This window comes from Epinephelus lanceolatus, chromosome 16 (genome assembly GCF_041903045.1).
Source record: "Epinephelus lanceolatus isolate andai-2023 chromosome 16, ASM4190304v1, whole genome shotgun sequence".
NCBI classification, from domain to species: domain Eukaryota; kingdom Metazoa; phylum Chordata; class Actinopteri; order Perciformes; family Serranidae; genus Epinephelus; species Epinephelus lanceolatus.
In genome coordinates, this window is record NC_135749.1 from 29,999,034 (window position 1) to 30,024,186 (window position 25,153).

Below are 25,153 nucleotides of genomic sequence, written 5' to 3' on the forward strand. Positions count from 1 at the left end.
TCAGTTAAGCTCTGCATATTTCTTCCAACACCACCACATGGTGAGAATACACACACACACATATCTTTGTTGTATTGCCCTCTGAAGAACTTTGTGCTTTGGCACCCTCCATGCTTCATGAAAATGAAAGGCCTCACTGTGCAGCGATAGTGGGAGTGGACTGATGAGAGACTTAACGTAGCTGTTCTGGACACTAGATGTCAAAATTCAGACAAAGACGATATTATTGTTACTCTTCTACTCTGCATAATAGAATTATTTCCCAGTATGCCCAGTGAGATCCCACCAACTACTCTCTACAAGCTTGTTGAAACTCTAACTCCTCTCCCCTCTCTCCTCTAGCCGTTCGTACTCGCCTCCTGCGCCTGCGCTCTCTGTGGGATGAAATCCGGCAGCGGGCAGAGGAGAGGGAGGGGAAACTGAATGACGTCTTGGATCTGGCCGGAAAGTTCTGGGCCGACGTGGCGGCGCTACTGAGCACACTCCGAGACTCCCAAGATATTGTGAAAGAACTGGAGGACCCTGGCGTGGACCCCTCACTCATCAAACAACAGATTGAGGCTGCTGAGGTATGAAGGACATCAGGGAGGGGGTTAATAGTGATAAACAGTAAGCAGAAATCCACAGTCTGAAGTGTAAGATGTCTCTCTACTCTTCTATCAGGCCATTAAGGCAGAGACGGACGGTCTGAGGGAGGAGCTGGAGTTTGTCAGGACCCTCGGAGCTGACCTCATCTTTGCTTGTGGAGAAACTGAGAAACCTGAAGTCAAGAAGACCATTGATGAGGTGAAAAATCAACACACTATTAACTAAGTATATTTACTCAAGCGCTGTGCTTAAGTACAGTTTTGAGATAAATCTACTTTAATTGAGAATTTTACACTTTTTACTTCTATGTCACTACATCTCAGGCAAAGATTTTACAGGTAAAACATATGATCAGTTTAAAAATATTATGCATTCTTTGAAACTAACCTACACAACAGTATACAAAGTAGTTAAAATTATCTCTCACATGGCAACATTAAAATGCTGCTTGCATAAATGCATCAATAATAATATGTCAATAATTTATGTATAGAGTTTATGTAACACTTTGAGTGGGTTCATTTCACATAAGGAAGTACCTTTACCTTTAATGCTTTTTCTTGAGTAAAAGACCTCAATACTTGTTGCCCATCATTTGCCTCTGAAAGCATTAAAATATTTTTATTTTGTAGATCTCTGCTACATGTTGACCCACTAACATGTTTCCTCTGTCTTCCTGTCTTTCTCCCAGATGAACGCTGCCTGGGAGGGCCTGAACCGGACGTGGAGAGAGCGGATGGAGAGGCTGGAGGAGGCCATGACAGCGTCTGTGCAGTATCAGGACGCACTGCAGGTTTGTGCATCAGAGTTAGTCTGTTAGTCTGCCATATCATAATGTTTTTGAGCTAGTGTTTTAGTGTAAGCTGCATCAACTTAATATCAAAACATCTTAATGTATTGCACATGGCAATACGTACTGTCATCCTGCTGATGTTGATGTATGCTAATTTGTTTTTGCATCATTTCCAGTCTATGTTTGACTACCTGGACAACGCAGTGATCAAGCTGTGTGACATGTCGACTGTGGGAACTGATCTGGGAACTGTCAAACAGCAGATTGAAGAGCTCAAGGTTGGCAACAGTGTCTCATTTTTTGCTCCTCAATGTTGAACAAATCAGAATACATTTTATGCTCAAGCTTTTTTCAAAGTACATTTTTATATCATCTTGATCTCTTGTATGATCCTTATTATTAGTTCTCGTGTGAAGTTTGCAGAACTTACAAAATGCTACTCTTCTCTTCTCCTCTCATCCCTCCATTAACCCCGAGCAGCAGTACAAGGTGGACGTTTACCAGCAGCAGATTGACATGGAGAAGCTGTGCCACCAGGGGGAGCTGCTGTTGAAGAAGGTGTCGGACCAAACAGACAGGGACATGATCCAGGAGCCGCTGACCGAGCTCCGACACCTCTGGGACAACCTGGGGGATAAAATCACCCACAGACAGGTAATGAAACCACATGTGGCTGCAGTTCGGTCAAAAAGTTAGAATCCACATCACCAAGTAAAACACTGAAATGAAAACTGTTTCAGGAAGACATTATTCTGTTGCTGACCTCCAGCTCTCACCCCACAATTTCCCATGGGAGTTGACGAAGTTGGTCTTTTTTTGGCATTTTGGAGGATTTCTCGTATTTGACAGCAGCTTTTCATTACAGTCCAAATATTTGAGTTCCTATTTTTAAGCCTGAACTTCTGTATGTCTCTCCTCCACCACAGCACAAACTTGAGGCTGCCCTGCTGGCCCTGGGTCAGTTCCAGCATGCCCTGTCTGAGCTGCAGGCTTGGCTAAACCACACACACACCACGCTGGACACACAGCGACCAGTCAGCTCTGACCCCAAGGCCATCGAGATCGAGTTGGCTAAACACCACGTATGTCCCTGTTCTGAGAAAAAAAAAGTTCTCAGACTTCTCATCTGTTTACTTACCTTGTGACCTCTTCCTCTCGGTCAGATTGAAATTGTAAATGAACCTGTTTGAAGAGAGGCTGCATTTTGTCTCCATGTCCTGTAGCCCTAATGTGGTTTCTTTTCTTCTCATCTCAACATTCAAATCGATTTCTGTGTGATTAATGTCTTCCTCCCTCCTCTCTGTCCTAGGTGTTGCGTAATGATGTACTATCCCATCATGCCACTGTGGAGAATGTGAACGGTGCTGGCGCTGAACTGCTAGAGTCGTCTCCCGGTGACGAGGCCAGCCACCTGAGGGACCAGCTGGATCAGCTCAACAAAAGCTGGCAGAGTCTGCTGCTCAAGACCCAGGAGCGGCAGAAGCTACTGGAAGCTGCCCTGCAGCAGGTACTGTGAAGAAGTCAAGATCTTAGCACTGCTTAATCGAAATTCGAGCCCAGTCTTTGCAATGAGGACAAAAGAAAACACACTGTAACTGATCAAAACAGTTTATGTGTTTCATACTGAGAGTTTTTGACTTTAGTGGTGCTTCTCTGGATGTGAAACTGAAATTAAAGGTTCATTCTTGACCTTGGAAACAGCCAGAAGTTTAGCAGCAGATGGAGTTGCAGTCTCTGTCTGCTTAAGACAGTCAGTTGAAACAGGTCAAAGCTCCAGAACAGCTACTAAATGGACCTTCTGGTGGGATTGTTTTGTCACCTTGTGAAGTGTCAGCGCAGTTTTACAGTTGGTGTAAGTTATTATGAAAATTACACCTGTACAAGTAAGCGCAATGGTTGCAGTAGTGGTGGAAGAAGTATTCAGATTCTTTACTGAAGTAAAAGTATTAATACCACACTGTGACAATATTCCACTACAAGTAGAAGTCCTGTATTCTACTCAAGTAAAAGTACAGAGATATTAGCTTTAATGAACTTAAACTATCATCAAAATGTACTTTAAAAAGTCAACTTTTCATGGTGTCAGAAGAGAAGCCCTGTTTTCAGCTTTGTGACAATGCATTTTCACAGCTAATATCTTCATGATACAGGCAGGTGATGCTTTCATGATATTTTAATATGTGGCTAAAATAATTAATATTTAAATATTTCTCCCCCTCCCTCACCTGTCACTGTGTAGGCTGAAGGTTTCCATGGCGAGCTAGAGGAGTTCCTCCAATGGCTGAGGAGGACGGAGAGCCAGCTGTCTGCCGCCAAGCCGACAGGTGGTCTCCCTGAAACAGCCAGAGAGCAGCTACAGCAACACATGGTAACAGAGAATCTCATTACACCTTTATGCACAGAATATCATCCGCAATACACACAGATACACCTGACAGTTTCTAATGTTAACTTTTAATGCCATTCATGTCTTTCCTACTTTATTTGGCATTGAAGGTGCAAGAGAAATAGTTCCCATAATCCCACAGTAATGATGTTCAGGCACAAGAGGCAGATGCTCAGAGTGTTATCTTACACACGCTGTTCTATTCACACACAGAGAGACATTTGATAAAGGGCGACCATGAAACTTTAGTAGCTTCCATTGTTCTCAATTAACCAGTGAGACAAAACAGCACTCACCTTGTAGCTGGAGTGTCGACTCACATTTGCCTCTTCTTTTGTCCACAGGAGCTTCAGACCCAGCTGACTCAGCGAGCAGACCAGTACCACCGCCTGCTGGATCAAGGAGAGTCCATGTTGCTGGCTCGTGGAGGAGAGGAAGCAGGACCCGGTACCACCCAGACACAGCAGAACCTGGCAATGCTGCAGAACAAGTGGGGCAGTCTCAACACCAAGATGGACGACCGCAGGGTAAGACTGCAACATGAGGAGAATGTTTCATCACTCTATCCTATTCTGTTCTTTACATATATTATCTTTCTAGTTTTCCACGATGTATGGGTTGGTTTTTAAAGTTTTTACCCTGAATTTCCAGGCAAAGCTGGATGAGGCCGTTTCCTTGGCAACAGGTTTCCAGACCTCTCTGCAGGATACCATCAACTGGCTGACCCAGGCTGAACAGACCCTGAACATGGCCCAGCCCCCCAGCCTCATCCTGGACACTGTCCTCTTCCAGATCGATGAGCACAAGGTACTGAACATACCACCTACTGGAAACATGGTTAAGAGGCTTTAACCATTGCTACATTATTTCCCCTAACTCATTCTGCATTCACATCTGTGTCTACTCAGGTATTTGTGAATGAGGTGAACACCCACAGAGAGCAGGTCCTGGCTCTGGAGAAGGCCGGCTCTCAGCTTCGCTTTGCCAGTCTGAAGCAGGATGTCGTCCTCATCAAAAACTTGCTGCTCAGCGTCCAAGCACGCTGGGACAAGCTGGTCCAGAGGTCACTGGACCGCGGCCGACACCTTGATGAGGCCCGCAAACGTGCCAAACAGGTACTATACTGATAATTAAACTGCAGGCTACTGAAGACCAGCAGCACACTGTGAAGACAACATGAAAACATGTCTGGATTTACACTAAATGCAATCTCTGTATGGACAATGTGGCTTTAGAGCTTGGTTGACAACAGATATGTTTTGGAAGTATAAAGTTATACTGCCTCTGCAATTGAACTCATTGTAGGTCATTCCAGATGTTAGTCTCCTTTCATGTTTTTTAGGAAAGGACTGTATCAATATTGACTTCTTCAGTCAGAAAAAAACCCATCTGAATTAGAATATCAAACTGACGCTGTAACTTTCTTCTTTCAGTTCCACGAGGCCTGGAGGAAGCTGACAGACTGGCTAGAAGAAGCCGAGAAAAGACTGGACTCAGAGCTGGAGATCTCCAACGAGCCAGACAAGATCAAAGTACAACTGGCCAAACACAAGGTACTGCATGGCAACCATTATGCACACTGAGGGGCGATTTCAGATTAGTTTGTGGCTACTGATAGCACCATGAATTGCGCATCACTTGCAACCGCCATCTGTCCTGTCTAAAGGTCCGAAAAAGATATTGCACTAATGATATTACAGGGCAAACACACACAAAGTTTTGCAGCTGAGTGCAATTTGCTTGAGACTACAAATCTCTTTTTCCGTTCCTCTGTCTTCCTGTCCAGGAGTTTCAGAAAGCGTTGGGGTCAAAGCAGCCAGTCTATGACACCACAGTGAGGTCTGGAAGAGCCATGAGGGACAAGGCTCAGCTGCCTGCAGACACCCAGAAACTGGACCACCTGGTGGGAGAGGTCCGCGACAAGTGGGACACGGTCTGTGGCAAGAGTGTAGAGAGGTAAAGAGGATGATAGACGGGCAATAAAAGTGGCTTTTCCCCTTTTCTCCCATTACAAATGTGAATTTTCATATGGAATACAATAATAAACAGCTGTTTGTCTTCTTCATTCAGACAACACAAGCTGGAGGAGGCTCTGCTGTTCTCAGGCCAGTTTGCCGAGGCTCTCCAGGCCCTGGTGGACTGGTTGTACCGGGTAGAGCCCCAGCTGGCTGAAGACCAGCCAGTCCATGGAGATCTGGATCTGGTGTCCAACCTCATGGACTCACATAAGGTGTGTGAAGAGTACTGTACTCATTAAATATGTGCAAGATGATAATATTACTGAACGTTCTGAGTCTGACAGCACTGATGTCTAAACCTGCAGGCTTTCCAAAAAGAGCTAGGCAAGAGAACCAGCAGTGTTCAGGCTCTGAAGCGCTCAGCTCGGGAGCTGATGGACACTGGTCGCGATGACACGGCGTGGGTCAAAGTTCAGCTTCAGGAGCTCAGCAACCGCTGGGATACGGTGTGCGCTCTGTCAGTCACAAAGCAAACCCGCCTCCAGCAGGCCCTCAAACAGGTCAGAGAGGAAGCTGCATAGCTCATTTAAAACTTTATTTTAACATCAAACCTTGTTAAAGACCTCTAACTGTCTTCTTTACAACTACCTTTTTCTCTCTCAGGCGGAAGAGTTTCGTACGGCGATACAGGTGCTTCTGGAGTGGCTCTCTGAGGCCGAGCAGACGCTTCGTTTCCGCGGTGTCCTTCCAGAAGAGGCAGAGACATTACAGGCGCTGCTGCACACACATCGTGACTTCATGGGCACCGTGGAGGAGAAGAGGACGGATGTCAACAAGGCTGCTGGCATGGGAGAGGGCATCCTGACTGTTTGTCACCCTGACTCCATCACCACCATCAAACACTGGATCACTATCATAAGGGCACGCTTTGAGGAGGTGAGAAAGGGAGGCTGGGACTGAGGTTTCCTTTTAGTAGTGTCATTTTTATAGACAATAGACTCACATTTATCTCCCAGATATTGTTATGCATTCATTAGATACTTGCTTGAATAATATCCTAGGTTAAGTATTGTTTTGAAGACTGTCTCTACAATTTAGCTTCAGGGTTAGATATTTGGGAGAACTGAAATTTATTCACCTTTCACGTTTCTCTATTATAAAGGGACATATGACAAATAAAATGATGAGAACAAGTTTGAAATGTCTTATACGAATCGACACATTTTGCTCTGCAGGTGCTGACGTGGGCCAAACAGCACGAGCAGCGGCTGGAGACAGCTCTGACTGAGGTGCTCAACAATGCCAACCTGCTGGAGGAGCTGTTGTCATGGCTACAGTGGGCCGAGACCACACTGGTCCAGAGAGACACCGAGCCGCTTCCTCAGGACATCCCACAGCTCAAAACACTCATCACAGAACACCAGGTGGGTTTCACTGACTCACTGTAGTTGTTTGTGGGCAACTGAACGCCCAAACATAGTTTTAAATGCATCCCTTTAAACTGCCTGTGTTTGTACTGTCCATTACTCACTGCTGGGGTTTGTTGTTCCCAGATGTTTATGGAGGAGATGACGAGGAAGCAGCCAGACGTTGACAAAGTGACGAAGACCTACAAAAGAAAACCAGCTGAGCCTCCCAGCAGCCTGGCCGACAGGAGAGGAGCTCGTAAGTCACCTGTGTTTACCCTTTGATGCACAAATATTAGCATCTCCCACTCTTAGACGATAACATGAGTGCATGCATCATAGAAAGTTCATCAGAGGGGACAAAGAGGATTCATTAACTCCCTGCTTCCTCTGCAGGCAAACACCAGCAACAACAGCAGCAGCAACAGCAGGCAGCCATGCAGCTCGCCAGCGGAAACCCACGACTCAACCAGCTCTGTGCCAGGTGGCAGCAAGTTTGGCTGCTGGCTCTGGACCGCCAGCGCAAGCTCAACGACGGTCTGGACAGACTGGAGGAGGTATCTTTCTTTAAGCCAACAATTAGATATGTAACAATATAATAAAAGTTAAATCTTAATATAGACGGTTTCCTGGTCAGTGAAACATTCTTTAACATTCAGACTCACATTCTGTCTGTCACTATGACATGATAAGTATCACAGCACTGTCTTCTTTATCCATTTTCAGCTCAAAGAGTTCGCCAACTTTGACTTCGACGTGTGGAGGAAAAAGTACATGCGCTGGATGAACCATAAAAAGTCTCGCGTCATGGACTTCTTCAGACGCATCGACAAGGACCAGGATGGAAAGATCACACGGCAGGAGTTTATTGACGGCATCCTGGCATCAAGTAGGTTATGGGTGATGGCTTGTTTGGTTGTAGGGATGACTTTTTATTTACAGTTACAAAGACGTGAAGTAAATGAATTCCTGTTGTGCATCTGTGCAGAGTTTCCCACCAGTAAGCTGGAGATGACAGCTGTGGCAGACATCTTTGACAGAGATGGAGACGGTTACATCGACTACTACGAGTTTGTTGCTGCTCTGCATCCCAACAAGGATGCATACAGACCCACCACTGACGCTGATAAGATCGAGGATGAGGTAAGAAAAATCTAAAGAAAATATGTGATGCAAAGATAAAGATGTGAATGGTGCAATATCAGGGCAAAGTATTCATACAGTAAGCTACCAGTCAGCGATTAGACAGGCCCAGGAATGGCCTAATGCATGGTTAGCAGTCTAAATGCAATCTCTAACATTATTTGTTGTTGTGCAGGTGACTCGGCAGGTGGCCCAGTGTAAATGTGCTAAAAGGTTCCAAGTGGAGCAGATAGGAGAGAACAAATATCGGGTAAGTTCAGCTCTGGCTCAGTTTAACATTATTATTTCATCATTATTAGAACAAGTAACACACTGTAATGTATACTTAAGATACTGTATAAGAGGAAATGTTAATGTTTATTGCAGTTTGTCTATTTGTAATTGTTAACAGATCTGGGTCAAAGGGGGTTTGCAAGCAATTTTTAGGTGTTTTCTTAATGCTAGATTAGCAGACAGGTGAATTTAGTTGGGTACGTTTACATGCACTAAAGTCTAGAGTCAGATTTATTTTGACAGCATCTTGTTGCTAAAATTGAAAATTGAAGTAACAGCTAAATTCTGCTTTACTAATAAAAAGAATAAACTTTAATAGATAAAAAAAAAAAAAAATGCCAAGAGTTACTCTGCGAATGCTGTTTGACCCAGGTCTGATTAATGGACAGTTTATTATTAACTGGCTGTGTCTTCACTCATCCAGCAGGCACCATTAACTTCTCAACATAACTTCACAGCATTTTCTCTCACGTGTCCACCTCACATCATGACCTCATGGTGTATTAATAAGTGTCTGTATTATAACATACCATTCCATGTCATGATAACATTGATGTAATGTGTTAATAATATCTCACAGCCCTCCAGGAGTGTCAGCTGAGTCTTCTTTATCATCACCTAAACATTAACAAAACCATGTAAATGTGGCTGTATAAACACACACTGGACTGCTGGGTACTAAAAATTTTCACTGATATTTTCCTTTTTTTAAATACCGACATGATAATTAACGGCAAACTGACAGGGTGCCAAAATCTGCCGAGTAATGTTACTACTTTTGCGTCCTTTGCCTGATTATAAAGAGATTAAATGGAATGGTAAATGGATCTGCGCTTGTATAGTGCCTTTCTAATATTTGGACCACTCAAAGCCCTTTAACACTACATATCAAATTCACACCATGGTGGCCAAGGCTATTATACAAGGTGCCACTACTACTCATAGACATACTCACACACCAATGGAATAGCCATTGCAATTTGGGGTATCTTGCCCAAGGATACGTTGACATGCAGACTGGAGGGGCCAGGGATCAAATCACTGATCTTCTGATCAGTGGATGACCTGCTATATGCCCTGAGCCCCAAATAGAAGACAATTTGGTAGACTTATGTCGTGTTTTATCTGACTAACACTCCAGACATCCAAGGCTTTACAGTTTATCACCATGTGTGACTAATCATTGCAACTTTAGCCCCAAGTGGGTTTAGGCTTCCATTTTGTACGGTTATGGAAGTTGTTTAAAACCTACACTAGCTACAGTGACTATAACGGTTCTCCCAGCAGTCTGTGTGTATCTATGCAGCATTTTACAGCGGTTCTTGACTGTCTTCAGCAGCACTTAACAGGATTGCCCACCCCCACCACTGCTACAGTGTGTGTGTCCACTCCATCATTATCCACTGGGTAATGATATCCAGCGTCTGACTGCAGGACACTGGGGATACTAATACTACACCAGTTTGTTTTTGTCTGTCCTGTGTTTGTGTCTGGCTTCACTTTTCTTCACTGTCACTGTCTTCTCCTCCATCTCACCGTCATCAGCTGGCAGATTTAAAAAGCACTGTCATGATTCATAACCGTAGGCATTCATGTCCGCTGCATCTTCTCGCTTACACAACTAACTCTAAACTAAAATAACAGAAAGACATTGAAATGTAACCATTTATTAGAGCCAGTTTTTAGAAGATCTTGTACACACACCACATACATTACAGACCTCAGTGATCAGTATGTGTTGTTTCACTCCTGCTCTGTTTCTTTCTCCTTGTGTTCCCGTGCTCCGTGTCTTCTGGATTTATTGTAGTTCTTCCTCGGAAACCAGGTAAAGTGACGCTGCCGCTGCCGTGACTGGATGTGTGAAATCTGCTTCCTGTATTCCCCCACCAATGGAGTGCTGTCCTTTCTGTTTTCAGTTATCTTTTTTGTTTTTGTAGCTTTAATTCCATATTAAATAATTATTTTTCTAAAAAGCACTCCATTGTGGCTGTGCAACGTGTAAGCAGGTTTCACCATCTACTTGTGTTCCTGCTGTGATTTGTTTGGTGTTGAGCGTGACAAATTGCACAACGTGAAGCAGGCGACAGTGACATGGCTTCAGTGGTAATTAGTGGTGAGGTGATATATAGTGTGTGCTGTGGACTGAAGCTGGGAAGCAAATCAAGCTGCTTGGAGAGAGATACAGAAAATTCCCTCTGTGCTTGAACTCTGCTTTGCTCGGTGGTTTGGATAATATTTTCAGACTGAATACGTGATTTCTACTGTTCATGATAATGGTTATATTTGGGTGGCTGGGTGAACCGGGCTGAGAATCATCAGATTGACTCTTTAGTTATGTCAGTGCATGTTTTTTTTCTGTTATTGCATGGAGTAGGGACATCGCCTGTTCAGACGTGGTACATGGGTTGCTTGGTGTGATGCTGTGAATCAATTAAAACTCACCAATCAGTTTATCAACTATTATTTTACTCACTAACTTTGTCTCCTTCTTTTCTTGATTCCTTCCCTCTTCTCTTCGTCTTACTTTTCTTCTTTTTTACTCATTTGATTTTCCCTCATCCTCCTCTCTTCTGTTTATTACTCTGCTCACGAATCTCTTGCCCTCTTTTCTCCTCATTTCTCTTCGCCCCTTCCTCCCCCTTTTTTTTTATACTCCCTCAGTTCGGTGACTCTCAGCAGCTGCGTCTGGTGAGGATCCTGCGCAGCACAGTGATGGTGAGAGTTGGAGGTGGTTGGATGGCTCTGGACGAGTTCCTTGTCAAAAATGATCCATGCAGAGGTGAGTGATGTTTACTCTCTTTCTCTCACACACACACACACACACACACACACACACACACACACGGCCCCAGATCATCTATCCCTCAAATGCACAGGCACAGATTTCCCAACACACACACACACACACACACACACACACACACACACACACACGCACACACAATCATATCTTCCTCCTCCTCTGTCTCACTTTCTGTCATTCACATGCATTTACTAGAGCCCGACCAATTTCTGTAGCACATTTCCTTTAACATAAACATTTTTGAAAATAATCTCTTAAATGCAGTTAATTTATGAATTTTTGACATTTTGCAGTTGGAAAAATAAACCAACAACAAATATAACAGTACTTTTTAAACAGTAAATTTCACTGGAAATTAAAGTGTTTTCAACAAGAACTATAAACTCCAACATATTAGAATATGTTTCATATGTGTAATTTCATATATGAAAAATGCTGTCCACAAAACCTTTTGAAAAGAAATACGAAAAACAAAATATGAAGTAGCGTAGTGTGAGCAAGACTGTTTTCTGAACATTACATACATTTTTCTTAAAAATAACCACTGATCATCACTGAAATAATCTTTATTTGTTAATTTTATCTTTAATGTACCAGTTGTTATGTAGTTATTGTTGTCCTTATATTTGACATTTTTGTACTGCAGTATCAGCCATCTGATTAGCCCAAAAATACTTTTTTCCATACACGATCATTCCAAAAGAAACAGTGATAAAACATTTAATATATGTAACTATAATGACTGTGTTATTCAAATTTGACCCATCAATTCCAAAAAAAGTGCAAAAAAAATCTGTAAAAATTTTAACCAATTAATGTGTGCAGGGAATCACTAACTTTACTTTTAGATGCATCAAAATGCCAACCCAGTCACCAGCTTAATTGTTTGCATTGTGTGTTTTTGCAAACCTTGGATATGATACATTTGTATGTTATGTAGTGAATATATGCAACAATGCTGTGGTTAATGTGTGGTTATGTTTAGGCACAAAAAAATTGGTTATGGTTAGGAAAAGATTGTGCTTTTGGTGGCACAATCCCAGCTGGAAACTAAGCGAGGGGTTGCCAAAAAAGTGTAGTGGTCTGCAGCTTGGCAGGCATCTTGCCTAGGTGTTACACCATCCCCCATCCCCTCATCCTCCCAATGACAAAGGCAGCCAATATTTTTTTGTACACTAAAGAAACATTGATAAGAATACATATGAAACATATCCATAGTTTGCAGAAATGTACAATGAAAAATGCACAAGCCTGACAGGCCTTTCCAGTGTATGTATGCCTGGGAGCAGTTTTATTTGGGATGTGTGGGGTGCCACTTTGGAAGGTGGATATCGGTTAGATGTCAGATAATACCGGTCGGGCTCTAACACAAACATACTACTACTCTTTACAAAACCAAACACACTTCCCGCACAGAGCTCTTGACATATTTGCACCACTGAGCAACAGTGAGTGGCGACAAACAGAACAGTGGATTGAGCTGAAGGAAAACACACCGACAAAACTGACAAGTTGTCTGTCAGCAGGTGACGCAGTGAAACACTGCCTCCTCTCACTTCTCTCTCTCCGGTGTTTCCTTCCAGTGCCATCTACATTCGGTGTCTTTGTTTCTCCCCCATCTCTCTGAGCCCGTCCTCAAGGAGTTCATCATCTTATCCTGTCACACGTTCTATTTCTGTATATGCACGGCCGATCCTCTCTCCTCGGCCTCTGTCCTGTCTTAGTTTGATCTCATTCTCTTTAAAATAACAGTAGTTTTGCATGATGCATGGTTCTCTCCCTCTTCCTCCCCCTCTCTCTTCCTCCCTCCCTCCCTCCCTCCCTCCCTCCTTTTTTCTCTTTCCCCAGTGCAACATCCAGGACTTAAGATTCTCCGCTCCGATTCCAGTAGCTCCATCTCATCTCGTATAGGTTGGACTTCTCCTCTATCTCTTGTGCTTTCACTCTCTCCTAACTGCCGCCCCGTCTGTTTTGATTTCTTTCTCTCCTGGATTTATTTTTCTCTTCCTCTGCTCTTGTTCTCTGTCCCATATTCTTCTGGTTTGGCCTTGTTGCTGTGCCTTGCTGACTGTGATCACCTGACTAACGTTATGTCTCCCCACTGTTCTGCTCCTCCTCTCTCCTGACCTCCTCCCTCCCCCCGGCTGTTGCCACTCATGCAAGCTCTGAAATCCTGACCTGTTTTCTTAAAAAGCTTCAGGGGTCTCTGATGCTCCTCTGGACCCCCATTGGTCTGCTGTGTGTGTGTGTGTGTGTGTGTGTGTGTGTGTGTGTGTTTATAGTCTGTGTGAGTGTGTCCATGAAGGAGTGATTTTTGACAGTCTCGACTCCAAAAGCAGTTCCCGTGTGTTTCCAAGAAGTGATATCTGTCTGTCTGTGTGTGTGTGTGTGTGTGTGTGTGTGTGTGTGTGTGTGTGTGTGTGTGTGTGAGAGAGAGAGACTCTTCATTCCACCATGCGCATGCTGTTATTTCACATTGTCTCTTGTGTCTCTTAGTGACAGTCACTCCTGGCTATTTCTGCTGCCGAGGTATCTACACTTCCTCTCTCTGCTCCTCTGTCACTACATTTCTTTGACTCTCCATCCATTCGTCATCCATCAGTCGCTCCAGCTGTCAGTCTCCATCTTTAACCACAGCTGCTCTCTGTTTCCATATATATATATGTGTGTATATGTGTGTTTGTACCGTTTCTAACTGTGGTCAGGATTGTGTGTGTTTAGGCATTGATGTCAGTCTTGTCTGTGTGCCACATGTTTGCGTCATGCTTCCCTCACTCACTACAAAGCAGGATTTGGCCAACCCCTGGTCTGGATATTTTATTTTATTTTTTTGATACTTTCTTAAATTCTCAATTTAAGATGTCTGAATTTTACAGTAAAAGAAACCTGAATGCAGATGCTCAGCAGAAAACTATTGTCGTGTTTTCATGTTAAAATGAACACTGCTTACATCTTCTTTTTAGTTATTTTTCTAGTGTAAGCCCAAATAGAAACAGTTGAAATTGTCACACATGCTTCACAGAGAGACAGTGAGTGTGTAAGACCTGGGCGTGGCCAGCCTGGGTTTCTAATATCGCTGGCTTCCAACGCGGCTCCTTTAAATGTGATGGCTGGTTGGAGGGAGACACAATTACAGGGTGCACCTGGCTGGCTGGCGTTGAGGGGGGACGTAATTGCAGGGTGCACCCGTTTAATTGACCGGCCTTGCTGTTCGGTTGCTAGGGACAATGGCCGTGAGGCTAGAAGTTGCACTGCTGCTACAGCTAGCTGCAGCCCCCCTCTCCTCCCTCCTTCTCTCTTTAATTTTTTATTTGACATTATTTCTCACTCCTCTCATTTTGTTTCTCTTTCATGCTCCCTCTCTGAATCTGTCTATCCTGTCCCTATTTTTGGTTCCTTTTTCAACCACTCTCCTCTCACTCTCTCTTCTTCTCTTCGTGGCTGGCTTCTCCAGGCTTGTTGTTGTCTGCTGGGGCTGCTGCACTACTTTCTGTCCAAGAATGCTGCTGAGTCTTTTTGAAGAAGGGAGAAACCCTGAATGTCTGGGCTCTCTCTCTCCCGCTAAGCATAAACCAGGCATGACCTCCACATATATTTATACACATGCTGTGTATAAACACAGCAGAGCTGAGATGCTCCCGCGCAGCAAAAAATGAAAATCAAAATGGGAGAGCTTTGTTGAGAAACGAGAGAAGAGAGGCTGTGCTTTTTGCTCCCACCGCCCTCAGATGTTTTTAAGCAAATACGCAATGAAAGTGTGTGCAACATTTTATCACAAAACTGGAGACACTTGCCATTGCTTAAAGGAATGGTTCGACATTTTGGAAATACAGTTCTAGAGACCTGAAGTCATGACGTCACGTGTGGGCGAGTGGCTTCTATGACTCAATGCAATCTCTCATTCAGCATTTCTTTAATCATGTTACAGGAGTTTCCTTTCCATCCTCTTAAACAAACTGGCATCCATCACAATCAGTCGACTAGTTGACCAAATGGTTCTACCCTTAGGACTCGGCACCAGCAAAACTTAAGGCTTAATACACACTCTGCCTCCTATAGTTACCGGAAAAATCCGGTATTTCAGATGGCTCTTATAATATACACTTCTTTTTTTTTTTACAATGTTAAAACCAATAGATTAACTAGTGCTCAATTTTGACTGCTTTCCGAGTGTTTTCTGAACTTTAAGACTAGTCGACTAGTCTAAGTTTAAACCTCTGTTTAAACATCAGGGAAATTAGTTGCTAGGAACATCCCCATACACAACAACACTTACCAGAATTTAAAAGCTCTGTGATTTTAACAAAGTATACAACAATTACGTAATTAGCACAAAAAAATACAGCTCCCATAAAAATGTACCAGTGTGGGTAAACTTGTTTCCTCCATTTCCAAAAAATGACCACTTCTAAATTAAAAAATATTTTTTCCATTTTATTTAGTTATTGATTTATTTATTTTTTAGCTTCAATCTCTCCTGTCTAAAAAAATTTTTTTTACATGTCTCAACTGATCTCGGCCTCACAACTCACCCATGGACTGGTCTGTCGAGCCGTGACTTTAAGTCTGCACAGCTCTTGGGCTTGTGTGAAATGCAGTTTGTCAAAGACCAATAAAAAACATATGAAGACGGGACATACTGTTGAGAAAGGCTCTGTTCAAATGCTGAGGTTTTCACAGATGTTAACGTGATATGAACGAGGTTTTCTTACTTCTGGAACATTCTGGTTTCACTTTGGCTCTGTTCACTTTCTCGCCAAGAATTAGATTAGAAGATTGATGTCAATTTCATGTCTATCCATTTGCTAACCTCGCTCTCTCAGCAACTCAAAAGCTTAATAATTAACATCTGATATCTTGTTTGTTTAATTTGTACAAAAACCAAAGTGGAAAAAGTTGTGGTTTCATGATGGATTATGTGCTGGACTATTTCTTGGCTAGTCACAGTAACAATGTGTGAGTGAGCTTTAATTCTATGGAAGAAAACAAATGAGCATATTTTCCAAAATGTTGAACTGTTCCTTTAAAGATATAATCAGCACTCTGTTAGCAGCTTTTTATTTCTCTCTGTCTCTGTGAGGAAATAATCTCTGTAGTGCAGAAAGTGTTTTCTCTGGCGATGAACAAGGGAATATGTGAAAAGAGAGCAATGAGCTGTGGAGCTGGTTGATGGATTTGTCTGCAGCCATGACAGTGTGTCTCCTAAGCGTGTGGACGACTTGCTGACTTTCGTTGCGTATTGAATTGATATATTTACTCCTACTTCTGCACTCAAACACACTCACTCACCTCTCCCCTTAAAAACAACTCAACCAAAGTGCACTTACAGCTCCCTGAACCCCTGAACCCCACCCCTCCAAACACCCACCCTGCCCACCTGCACTCTCAAATGAAACATGCACGGACTCTGATGTCTGCAGCCAAGGAAGCACTGACTCTCTCCCTCACTCTGCTCGCTGCCTCTGCTGCCCCCCGCTGGAGGAAATCTGTGAGCCGACACAAACAGCCCGACTCACTTGTCTCTCCTCTCTCTGTTTCTCCTCAGCTCGTGGTCGCACCAACCTGGAGTTGAGGGAGAAGTTCATCCTTCCCGAAGGAGCATCTCAGGGTCTGGCTGCCTTCCGCTCCCGAGGTCGACGCTCCAAACCAGGCTCCCGCAACGCCTCGCCCACCCGCTCCTCCTCCTCGGCCTCCCACAGCGGTGCCTCCCTGCCCTCTGCTCCCTCCGCCCCCGCCACACCGACAGCCTCAGCATCATCCAGGGTAAGAGCCGGTGTCTGATTTTAGAATTTAGGCAGGATCTAATTTTATTCACCTAAAAGGAGTCAGATGTCTCGAATCCAGTTATTTTAGGTTGATTTTTTTTTTCATCATGCAATGACAGGTTTCTCTGCTTCATGTCCACTCATTACACAACATTAATGACAGAACAGAAATGGTAGCACTGTATGAATCATAGCAGTTTTACAAAACACAACCAACCTTCTATAATTTAAAGGTCCAGTGTGTAGGATTCAGGGGCATATATTGGCTGAAATGGAATATAATAAGTATGTTTCCTTTAGTTTATAATCTCCTGAAAATTAGAATTGTGTTTTTGTTATCTGAGAATGAGCTGTTAATATCTACATAGGGAGCAGGTCCTCATCCACAGAGTCAGATGTTGCACAGACGTGTTTCTACAGTAGCCCAGAACAGACAATTGAAACACTGGCTCTAGATAGGGTCATTTGCTTTTTTTCTTGAGGAAGAGACCTCTAGTAGAGACCTGATTTGGCCCCTGCTAAAAACCTCCTGAACATCTGGATCAGAAATAAGATGATCACACATTAGAGGTGCTGGGCTAGTGACCTGTCTGTGATGTGCCAAACAGTGTAGGAGAAACATGGTCTTGTCAGATGAAACTGCTTTATTCAGTGTTTTTACTGCTTTTAATCACCAGGTCCATTTATTTTGGAGAGAAGGTGACCTCTGTGGATAATACGATTCTCAGTAAAAACCTTCTGAACAATGAACACTGAAGGAAATCTAACCAGGAGAATTTACAGCTGGTTGCAATCTGCAGTCCTCACCGCTATGTGCCATAAATTCCCCTTAATCTTACACACTGTGCCTTTAAAAGAAGATTTGGATTTCTAAAACTTGCAGGCACCTTGTGTTCATACTGAGATAAATCACAGAGGACAGCATGGTTAAAGACAAATCCAACAAAATCATAGATAATGAGCCACAGGACATTTTACACAGCATTATTTAACACTAAAGATCACTTGAACAATCTTCCATTAATTTATCAAATTCATCTTTCAGCCACATTAAAGGGGAAAACTAGCACAGCACACAGTTACTGCACACAGCCACACAAACCTGAACAACCTCCTCTGTCTCTGGTGTCATACTCATCTTCTGATCATGTAGCTCATTGTTATCAGTCAACCAGACTAGGTGTAGTCATTAGTGTCGTCATCATCTGATGTTAATGATGTTTTTCATTTGTCAGCACTGTTTGTAAAAGCATAACTGTCAGTGTCATTACTATTAAGTTTGTGTGTATGAGAGCGACTGATTTCACGTTGGTGACTTCATATGTGTGTTTGAATGTGTTTATGGGTTTATGTTGCACATTGTTCAGTTGTTGTCATCCTCCTGTTGTTGTTGTCAAAAATCACCACATCCTTAACTGTGAAATTTTATTTTTTGTTCTTGTTTCTTTGTTTTGTCTTTCATCTTTTTGCCTTCTCCCCTCGTTCCTGTCATACCTGCTAACCTGCCTTCAAAAATGTCCTCCCTGCATTGTTGGGTTCTTTGCAAAAAAAATAAAATCATCTGCTCTTACACACAAATACACTGCGCTGCACCTCCCCGCTCCTCCCCGTCCCTCTGTAACTCCCTCCCTCCTTCATTCGCTTCTCTCCTTTGCTGCTTTGCTGTACCGCTCCTCCACCCTTCCTTCCTTCCATCCTTCCTTGCTCCCTTCCTCCCTTCAGTCCTCCCATACTCACTCGCGTGACTATGCCAAGCCCTGGCTGGCACACAGTAAAACTCCAACGCCAACCAAGTGCCACTGCTGCCCAGATCTCGGTCACAGCCACACCACTCCTGGGCACGAGGTAACGCACTCACCCCACCCACCCACCCACCTCCCTGTCCCACCCGACCCCACCCCCACTGAACGCGCTGTTGCACTAACGCACACTCCCGGGTGCTGGCACGCCGCCACGTAGAAAGTTCTGCTGCTCTGATGTGAGAACTTTGAACCTGCAGTTTCAGTGGCTTTCATGTTTGAATTAAAGATTACATCATCTCCTCAGGGCTGTGAAAATGTTCTGACCTTTGAGAATAAACACGATGTGGTCGAACTAAAAACTGAAAGATGACATTATGAAGATAGAGGTTTTGAATCGACAAGGACAATATAGTAAACTGTGTATTAAAGACATTATTGATGATGTTATAGAACAATTTTGACTATAAAGAAAGTTTAATGTGGGAAAATCCTTAATGCAGTTTGAGCACGATTAACATTCAGTTTTTTGACAATTATTAAGTTTTCAAATTTTGTCACATGGTGTGATCACCTGTTTAATGTAGTAATGAAACTGTTAGTTGATGAATTGATTGATTGATTGCCATTTTCATTTTAATGTTAACTAATCATTTAAAATGCCTGTAATTGATATTTTTAATGATATGAACTGAGTAAATTACAATGTATACATATAACTTCTCAATTAATTTGCTGCTTGTCTGTGTCTCATGTCAGAGTAAACTGAATATGTTTGGATTTAATTCTAGTAAACACATAAAACAAGCAAATTTTAATATTTATAGAACAAGGATTACAACAAGAAAATAATCAGCAGATATATTAATTTAGTCATGAAAATAATATTTTTATGCAGCCCTAGGTCAGTGATTCGTTCTTTTATATAGTTTTATTATAAAATTAATATGGCACAAACCTGTAACAGTTAAACAGTGGTAGTCATTATTTGTATTAGTATGTGTGGTACAAGTCTTTGCATGTAGTTTTCATTTGTTGTTAGATATTTGTTGTGTCCATGTGTACGTAATGTGTTGTTTGTTTTGGAGTCATTTGATCATGTAACAGTTATTAGTGTGTATCGGATGTGATTCTCATCAGTCACATGACCTCCACCGTCAAGTTATCCTCAGCTGATGTTTCCCGTGTTCTCCTGCAGGGGGCAACGTCTGGTTCCAAACTAAAGAGGCCGACGTTCCACTCGAGCCGAGGCTCGCTGACCGGAGAGAACGGAGGAACAACACCTTCCGGCAAACCATCAAGGACTGGTGAGACGACGGTCACATTTGTACTGTAGACTCATTTTATGTCAGACTAAGTGTCTGAGGTCATGCTAGCAGCTCAAAAGGAAATTATCTCGATAAAGAGCCCACCACACTTTCTCCAGATAACTGGCTAATTCGTATTCTTCAAATATGAGCAGATATCTCAGTCCTTTTGAATCTTCCATATTTATAAAGTTGATTTATTCTTGTTTAGCAGGTATAATGTTAACCATCTTCACCATCTTAGATTAGCATGTTAGAATGTTAACTTTATTACTGCACATAAAGTACAGGCGGATGGGGCTGTAATTAGTTTTCAGGTTTTTCATCATGAACCAAAGTATTACACGATGGTGTTAGATGAAAAGTTAAACAATCATCAATCTTATCTCAACTCAAATTCCATGGCAGTCCGTCCTGTATTTGTCAAGACATTTTACTTAAAACCACAAATGTTTTTTCTCTCCCTCTTCTGCAACTCTCTGTTCTGTCTTCCTGTTAGATCCAAAACGAGGGGCATCCACAGCCAGCGGGCCAACCAGCCGAGCCGGCAGCCGTGCAGGCAGCAGAGCCAGCAGTCGCCGCGGCAGCGATGCCTCAGACGCATCAGAGCTACAGGACGCTCGCTCCGTCTGCTCTGACGCCTCAGACACCCCACGACGACCCGGGGCCAAACCCTCCAAGATTCCCACCATCTCCAAAAAGGCCCCCAGCCCAAAGACCCCAGGGTCTGCGAAGAAATAACTCCAATCAAAGAGAAGGTGGAGCAGAGCCGTTCCTCCTCCGTTTCACAGAGGGTGGACTGCTATCATCGGCCTTTTTGGGTGCACCAGCTCTTCAGTCTGAAGTCCATCTAACTGGGCCTGAGTGGAGTTTGTGCACAGTGACTGACAGATCGAGGGGAAAGAAGGAGATGGGCAAGATGGGTGAATCTCCTTCTCACTCTTTCCCTGGTCTCATAAACGGACTGAAAACCTGCACAAGAGGAGGAGAGTTCTGGTCTGGCAGCCCCAGGCCAGAATCTGTGGGGTCAACACCGACTTTTCCCCTTTAAGACGTGACCCCATTTTGCCTTTCAGTCTCCTGCTTTGTCTTTCAGTAGTTCCTCACCAGCGTGGAACCGAACACCAACTGACTTGACGAGATGCTGCCTTACTGACACACTTCTGTCCCAATCAGACAGAACAACAGAGAAAGTCTTTAAACTGCTTTGTACCACGCTGACACACAAATACACACATTTTAACACAGAGGCGCGGTAGGGAGTGGGACACACCACCACCACCACCACGACTACAAAAACAAAAAAAAGCCCAAATGACATTCAGGAAAAAAAAAGAAAAAGAATTGTGGGTCATTATTTTGGCTTGTGGGCCAGATGCCTCAACGATGAGTTTCAAAAGAAAATATGCAACAACTGCCATGTCGCTTCCTCTGGACTGGTTGGCAAGAAAAACAGTCACCTCAGCAGATCTGCAGAAGCAGACACCACGTGTGGAGAGCTCGGGAGGCGGGAAACGCTGTCCGACACACACGCACACACACTGGCTAACCTCAGACTCAGAGGGTCGGTGGTGGTGACGGTGGCGGTGGCGGTGCTGCTGCAGCTGAGGGCAAACACTCACACACACAAACACCGCAGAGCAGACTCCTCCCGACCGCTGGAACGTTAAGATCGGCCTTGTGTGTGCATTTCAGCAAAGGGCGGTGTGGTTTTGTCACATGCCGGCGTAACAATCCCAACACACAAAAATCACAAACCGGCAATAGAAAGGACTATTTTTATGGCAACACACTCAACTAACAGCACATTACTGACAATATACGACATGTGTAACCTAACCCCATGTTAATGACCGTGTTTGCAGAGTCCGACAACCAGCATGCACTAATTGTCTCTTCCTCTGCAGTTCCACCTTAATGTCTACGCTGCGTTGCCCATAGCAACCCAGCAGCACACACACACACACACACACACACTCTCACGCACACAAGGTGGTGTGTATTATGTGTGTCATTGTTACGAAATGATAAGAGGTCTTTGACTTGAGTCACTGTATGCAAAAATTTTAATTTGCGAATGTCTTTTTTTCTTCTTCTTCTTGTTTTCTGGTTAATTTATAATCCAGTTGTATTTTTGTTATCTAGCTTGAAAGGAAAATCTATTTATTTTTCAGTTTCATGTCATATCACCATTGGCGGAGAGTGATTTAGTATTATGGTTAAAGAAATTGTGTTTTTTTTGTACCAAGGAAATGTCCGCTCCGCTCTTTGACATTATCTGTGTGTTTCTACTTCATTGTAACATGACATTATTCACTAGGTCTCTGATTCTAGTGGCAGCCTTGTTTGGTCATTTGTTCTTTCTTTGCTAATGACTACAATTCCCAGACCACGACCAAAGGGGTTTGCCCTTCATGTGTAGAGAGAACTACAAATATGAATGACAGGAGACGCGGGCAGAGTGGACCAATGAGAGCGGGTGTCCTCCCTCATGTCCCTCCCAGCGTCTCTTCTTCTAGGCTTTTTTTCAAATGTCCCGTCATTGACGTGGCTGAGTTGTCTCTGTGTTATCTCAGTGTAAGAGAGGAAGTTTATGAAAAACTAATGAAATTACAGTAAGAAAGAAGAAGACATCTTAAGGTGATTTTTATTTATTTATTGTCTCTCTGAGGGGAGGGGGATTTGGGGCGCAGGAGACGAGTCCTCCACTTTTTGATGCTGTGCTACTCTCAGTGTGATGATGACAACATGGAGGGAGGGTGGGGTGTTACTAGGAGTCAGTTGTGTAAAAGTAAAACAAAAAACTAAAATTATAAACAATTTTTTGTTCTGTTTTTGTATTAAAATATGCTTGCAGTAAAACTGTCTCTTGTTTTTAATTATTTTTGGATTATTCATGGACAATAAATCTGACTGTATCTGTCTTTGTGTGTGACCATATGTTTGCTGTATGTCAATGTGGGTGTTAGGGCTGCACCCAACGATTATTGTCATTGTCGGTTAATCTTTTGATCATTTTCACGATGAAACGCTAAGTTATGTCTATAAATTGTCTGAAAATGGTGAAAAATATTGATCAGTGTTTTCCAAAGCCAGAGATGACGTCCTCAAATGTCTTGTTTTGTCCACTTCTTTTGTCACAGAGGAGCAAAGAAGCAACAAAATATTCACATTTAAGAAGCTGGAATCAGAAAATTTTGACCTTTTTTTGACGGATTAATCCAGTATCAAATTAGCGGGTGATTAATTTTCTTGTTGACAACAAATCATTATTAAATAATATTAGAGCTGAAATCATCAGACAATCAACTGAGTAGTCAATTGACAGAATATTCATCAACTGTTCAATTGTTTAATTAACTATTTTGACAAAGTTAAAGTACCAAATACATCTCTGATGTTAACATGTTGATTTTCCTCTTCCTCTTTGAAACTACATTAATTATTTGTTTAGTTATTTCATGCTGGGCTCTGAATAAACTGTGATTCTCCCAGTTATTTAGACATTTTATAGAGTAAATAATTAATTGAGAAAATTGTCAGATTATTAATAGTGATTACTCTACATAATCTGTAAGAGTATGTGGCCATCCTTTGTGTCGATGTTTCTTCATAGAATCTTTTCTATCTTTGTGTGTGATGCTCAATTTGGCTTTTTAAATACCTGGCAATTTGACCTGCATTTGTATAGCGCCTTTTTTCAAAGCGGTTTTTACACTATGACTGCCATTCACACATTCTCACACACATTCATACGCTGGTGTCCGAGGTGCCACCTGCTATTCCGTTTTTGGCACACTTACACACCGATGGAACAGCCATCAGGAGCAATTTGGGGCTTGGTATCTTGCTTAAGGATATTTCAACATGCGGACTGGAGGAGCCGGGGTTTGAACCGAACTGATCTTCCGATTAGTGGACGACCCGGTCTACCTCTGAGCCACAGTCGCCAGTAGTGCTAGTGCGTTAGTTAGTGTGTCTATTTTGGAAGTGTGCCTGGTTTGTCATTTTTCCACATTGTTCATATATACACATACATTTTTCATGTTAAGAAAGATGTTTATGTATTGATTTTCAGCATGTTCATTGTAATTGGTAGTGGGTGTTTGTGTGCATGCATCACTGCTGACATAAATTATATTCCAATGTATATATATTTATGCATGATTCTACTCCAAAATCATATGATGTTAATTAAGTTTGTTATTTTTAGTGTTGCATCTTCATGATTCTGACATAGTTCTTTTTCTATATGCAGGGCTTATGTGTACATGTGCATATGTTTATAGTGTTTATACAGATTTAAAGGAGCTAAATGGTTGTAATTGTGTTTACAGCCTACAGCCACTTATGCCTGACAGCAGACCACAGACTCAGAGGCAGTGACCGGACATTTCTGGGTAATTATCCTGTAACAGATAAGGACACATCCCATTGGAGCTTCACTTAAACACGGGGGGAAGTGGTGGTGGTGGTGGTGATTGAAAGTGACTTTAGAAATTTTTCATTTCTAATGTCTGTTTCTCCTCCAGCTCTGTCTGACAATCCCAGTTTATGTGTCTGTGTGAGACAGAGAGAGTATTTGAAAATAACTTTGTCCTGTTTATTTGGTGGTTCCACCGGAGATGGTGAGGTCTGAGTCCACCCTCTGCAGCTGTGTGTACACACTCCTCTCATTTTCTGTCCACTCTCAATCCATCTACGCCCGTCCTCCCTGCAGTCCATCTGTCATCCCAGACTTCCCTCTCTGATGACAGTCCTCGCTCTGTTCCACCACTTCTGTCTCTCAGGAATGTCATTTTTCATTTTCAGTTGGGTTTATATGGTTTCAAGGGCACTCAGCTCCTCCTTCATTCCCGCTTTGTCACTCCTCATTGACTCACACCCTCTCCTTTCTTTCACCTCCTCCTCTTCATCTTCTCCCGTTCCTCTCACCGTTCTCACCATTATCAGACAAAACCTCCTGAAGTTGCAGACGTGCAGAGGAAAGAA

At 42.9% G+C, this 25,153-nt stretch overlaps 1 protein-coding gene across 29 annotated transcripts in view; it reads left to right on the forward strand.

Annotated features, from left to right (window-relative positions):
- Window positions 1-23,023, forward strand: part of macf1a (microtubule actin crosslinking factor 1a) — a 274,106-nt gene extending 251,083 nt beyond the window's left edge. For 12 of the 29 annotated variants that reach the window (XM_078175467.1, XM_078175469.1, XM_078175474.1 and 9 more), the window contains 30 exons: window positions 343-569; window positions 664-786; window positions 1,280-1,381; window positions 1,558-1,659; window positions 1,862-2,035; window positions 2,308-2,463; window positions 2,691-2,888; window positions 3,621-3,749; window positions 4,112-4,294; window positions 4,419-4,574; window positions 4,676-4,882; window positions 5,201-5,320; window positions 5,554-5,723; window positions 5,838-5,997; window positions 6,091-6,285; window positions 6,389-6,661; window positions 6,961-7,149; window positions 7,279-7,390; window positions 7,528-7,688; window positions 7,858-8,020; window positions 8,120-8,274; window positions 8,450-8,524; window positions 10,355-10,372; window positions 11,209-11,326; window positions 13,199-13,261; window positions 13,847-13,879; window positions 16,896-17,113; window positions 18,838-18,960; window positions 20,053-20,161; window positions 20,661-23,023. In XM_078175467.1, coding sequence (XP_078031593.1) covers window positions 343-569; window positions 664-786; window positions 1,280-1,381; window positions 1,558-1,659; window positions 1,862-2,035; window positions 2,308-2,463; window positions 2,691-2,888; window positions 3,621-3,749; window positions 4,112-4,294; window positions 4,419-4,574; window positions 4,676-4,882; window positions 5,201-5,320; window positions 5,554-5,723; window positions 5,838-5,997; window positions 6,091-6,285; window positions 6,389-6,661; window positions 6,961-7,149; window positions 7,279-7,390; window positions 7,528-7,688; window positions 7,858-8,020; window positions 8,120-8,274; window positions 8,450-8,524; window positions 10,355-10,372; window positions 11,209-11,326; window positions 13,199-13,261; window positions 13,847-13,879; window positions 16,896-17,113; window positions 18,838-18,960; window positions 20,053-20,161; window positions 20,661-20,902 — 4,454 coding nt within the window. In that variant the 3' untranslated portion in view covers window positions 20,903-23,023. The remainder of the gene's footprint in view (window positions 1-342; window positions 570-663; window positions 787-1,279; window positions 1,382-1,557; window positions 1,660-1,861; window positions 2,036-2,307; window positions 2,464-2,690; window positions 2,889-3,620; window positions 3,750-4,111; window positions 4,295-4,418; window positions 4,575-4,675; window positions 4,883-5,200; window positions 5,321-5,553; window positions 5,724-5,837; window positions 5,998-6,090; window positions 6,286-6,388; window positions 6,662-6,960; window positions 7,150-7,278; window positions 7,391-7,527; window positions 7,689-7,857; window positions 8,021-8,119; window positions 8,275-8,449; window positions 8,525-10,354; window positions 10,373-11,208; window positions 11,327-13,198; window positions 13,262-13,846; window positions 13,880-16,895; window positions 17,114-18,837; window positions 18,961-20,052; window positions 20,162-20,660) is intronic. The other 17 variants (XM_033637768.2, XM_033637771.2, XM_078175477.1 and 14 more) reach the window with 10 other exon arrangements.
- The last annotated feature ends 2,130 nt before the right edge of the window (window positions 23,024-25,153 follow it).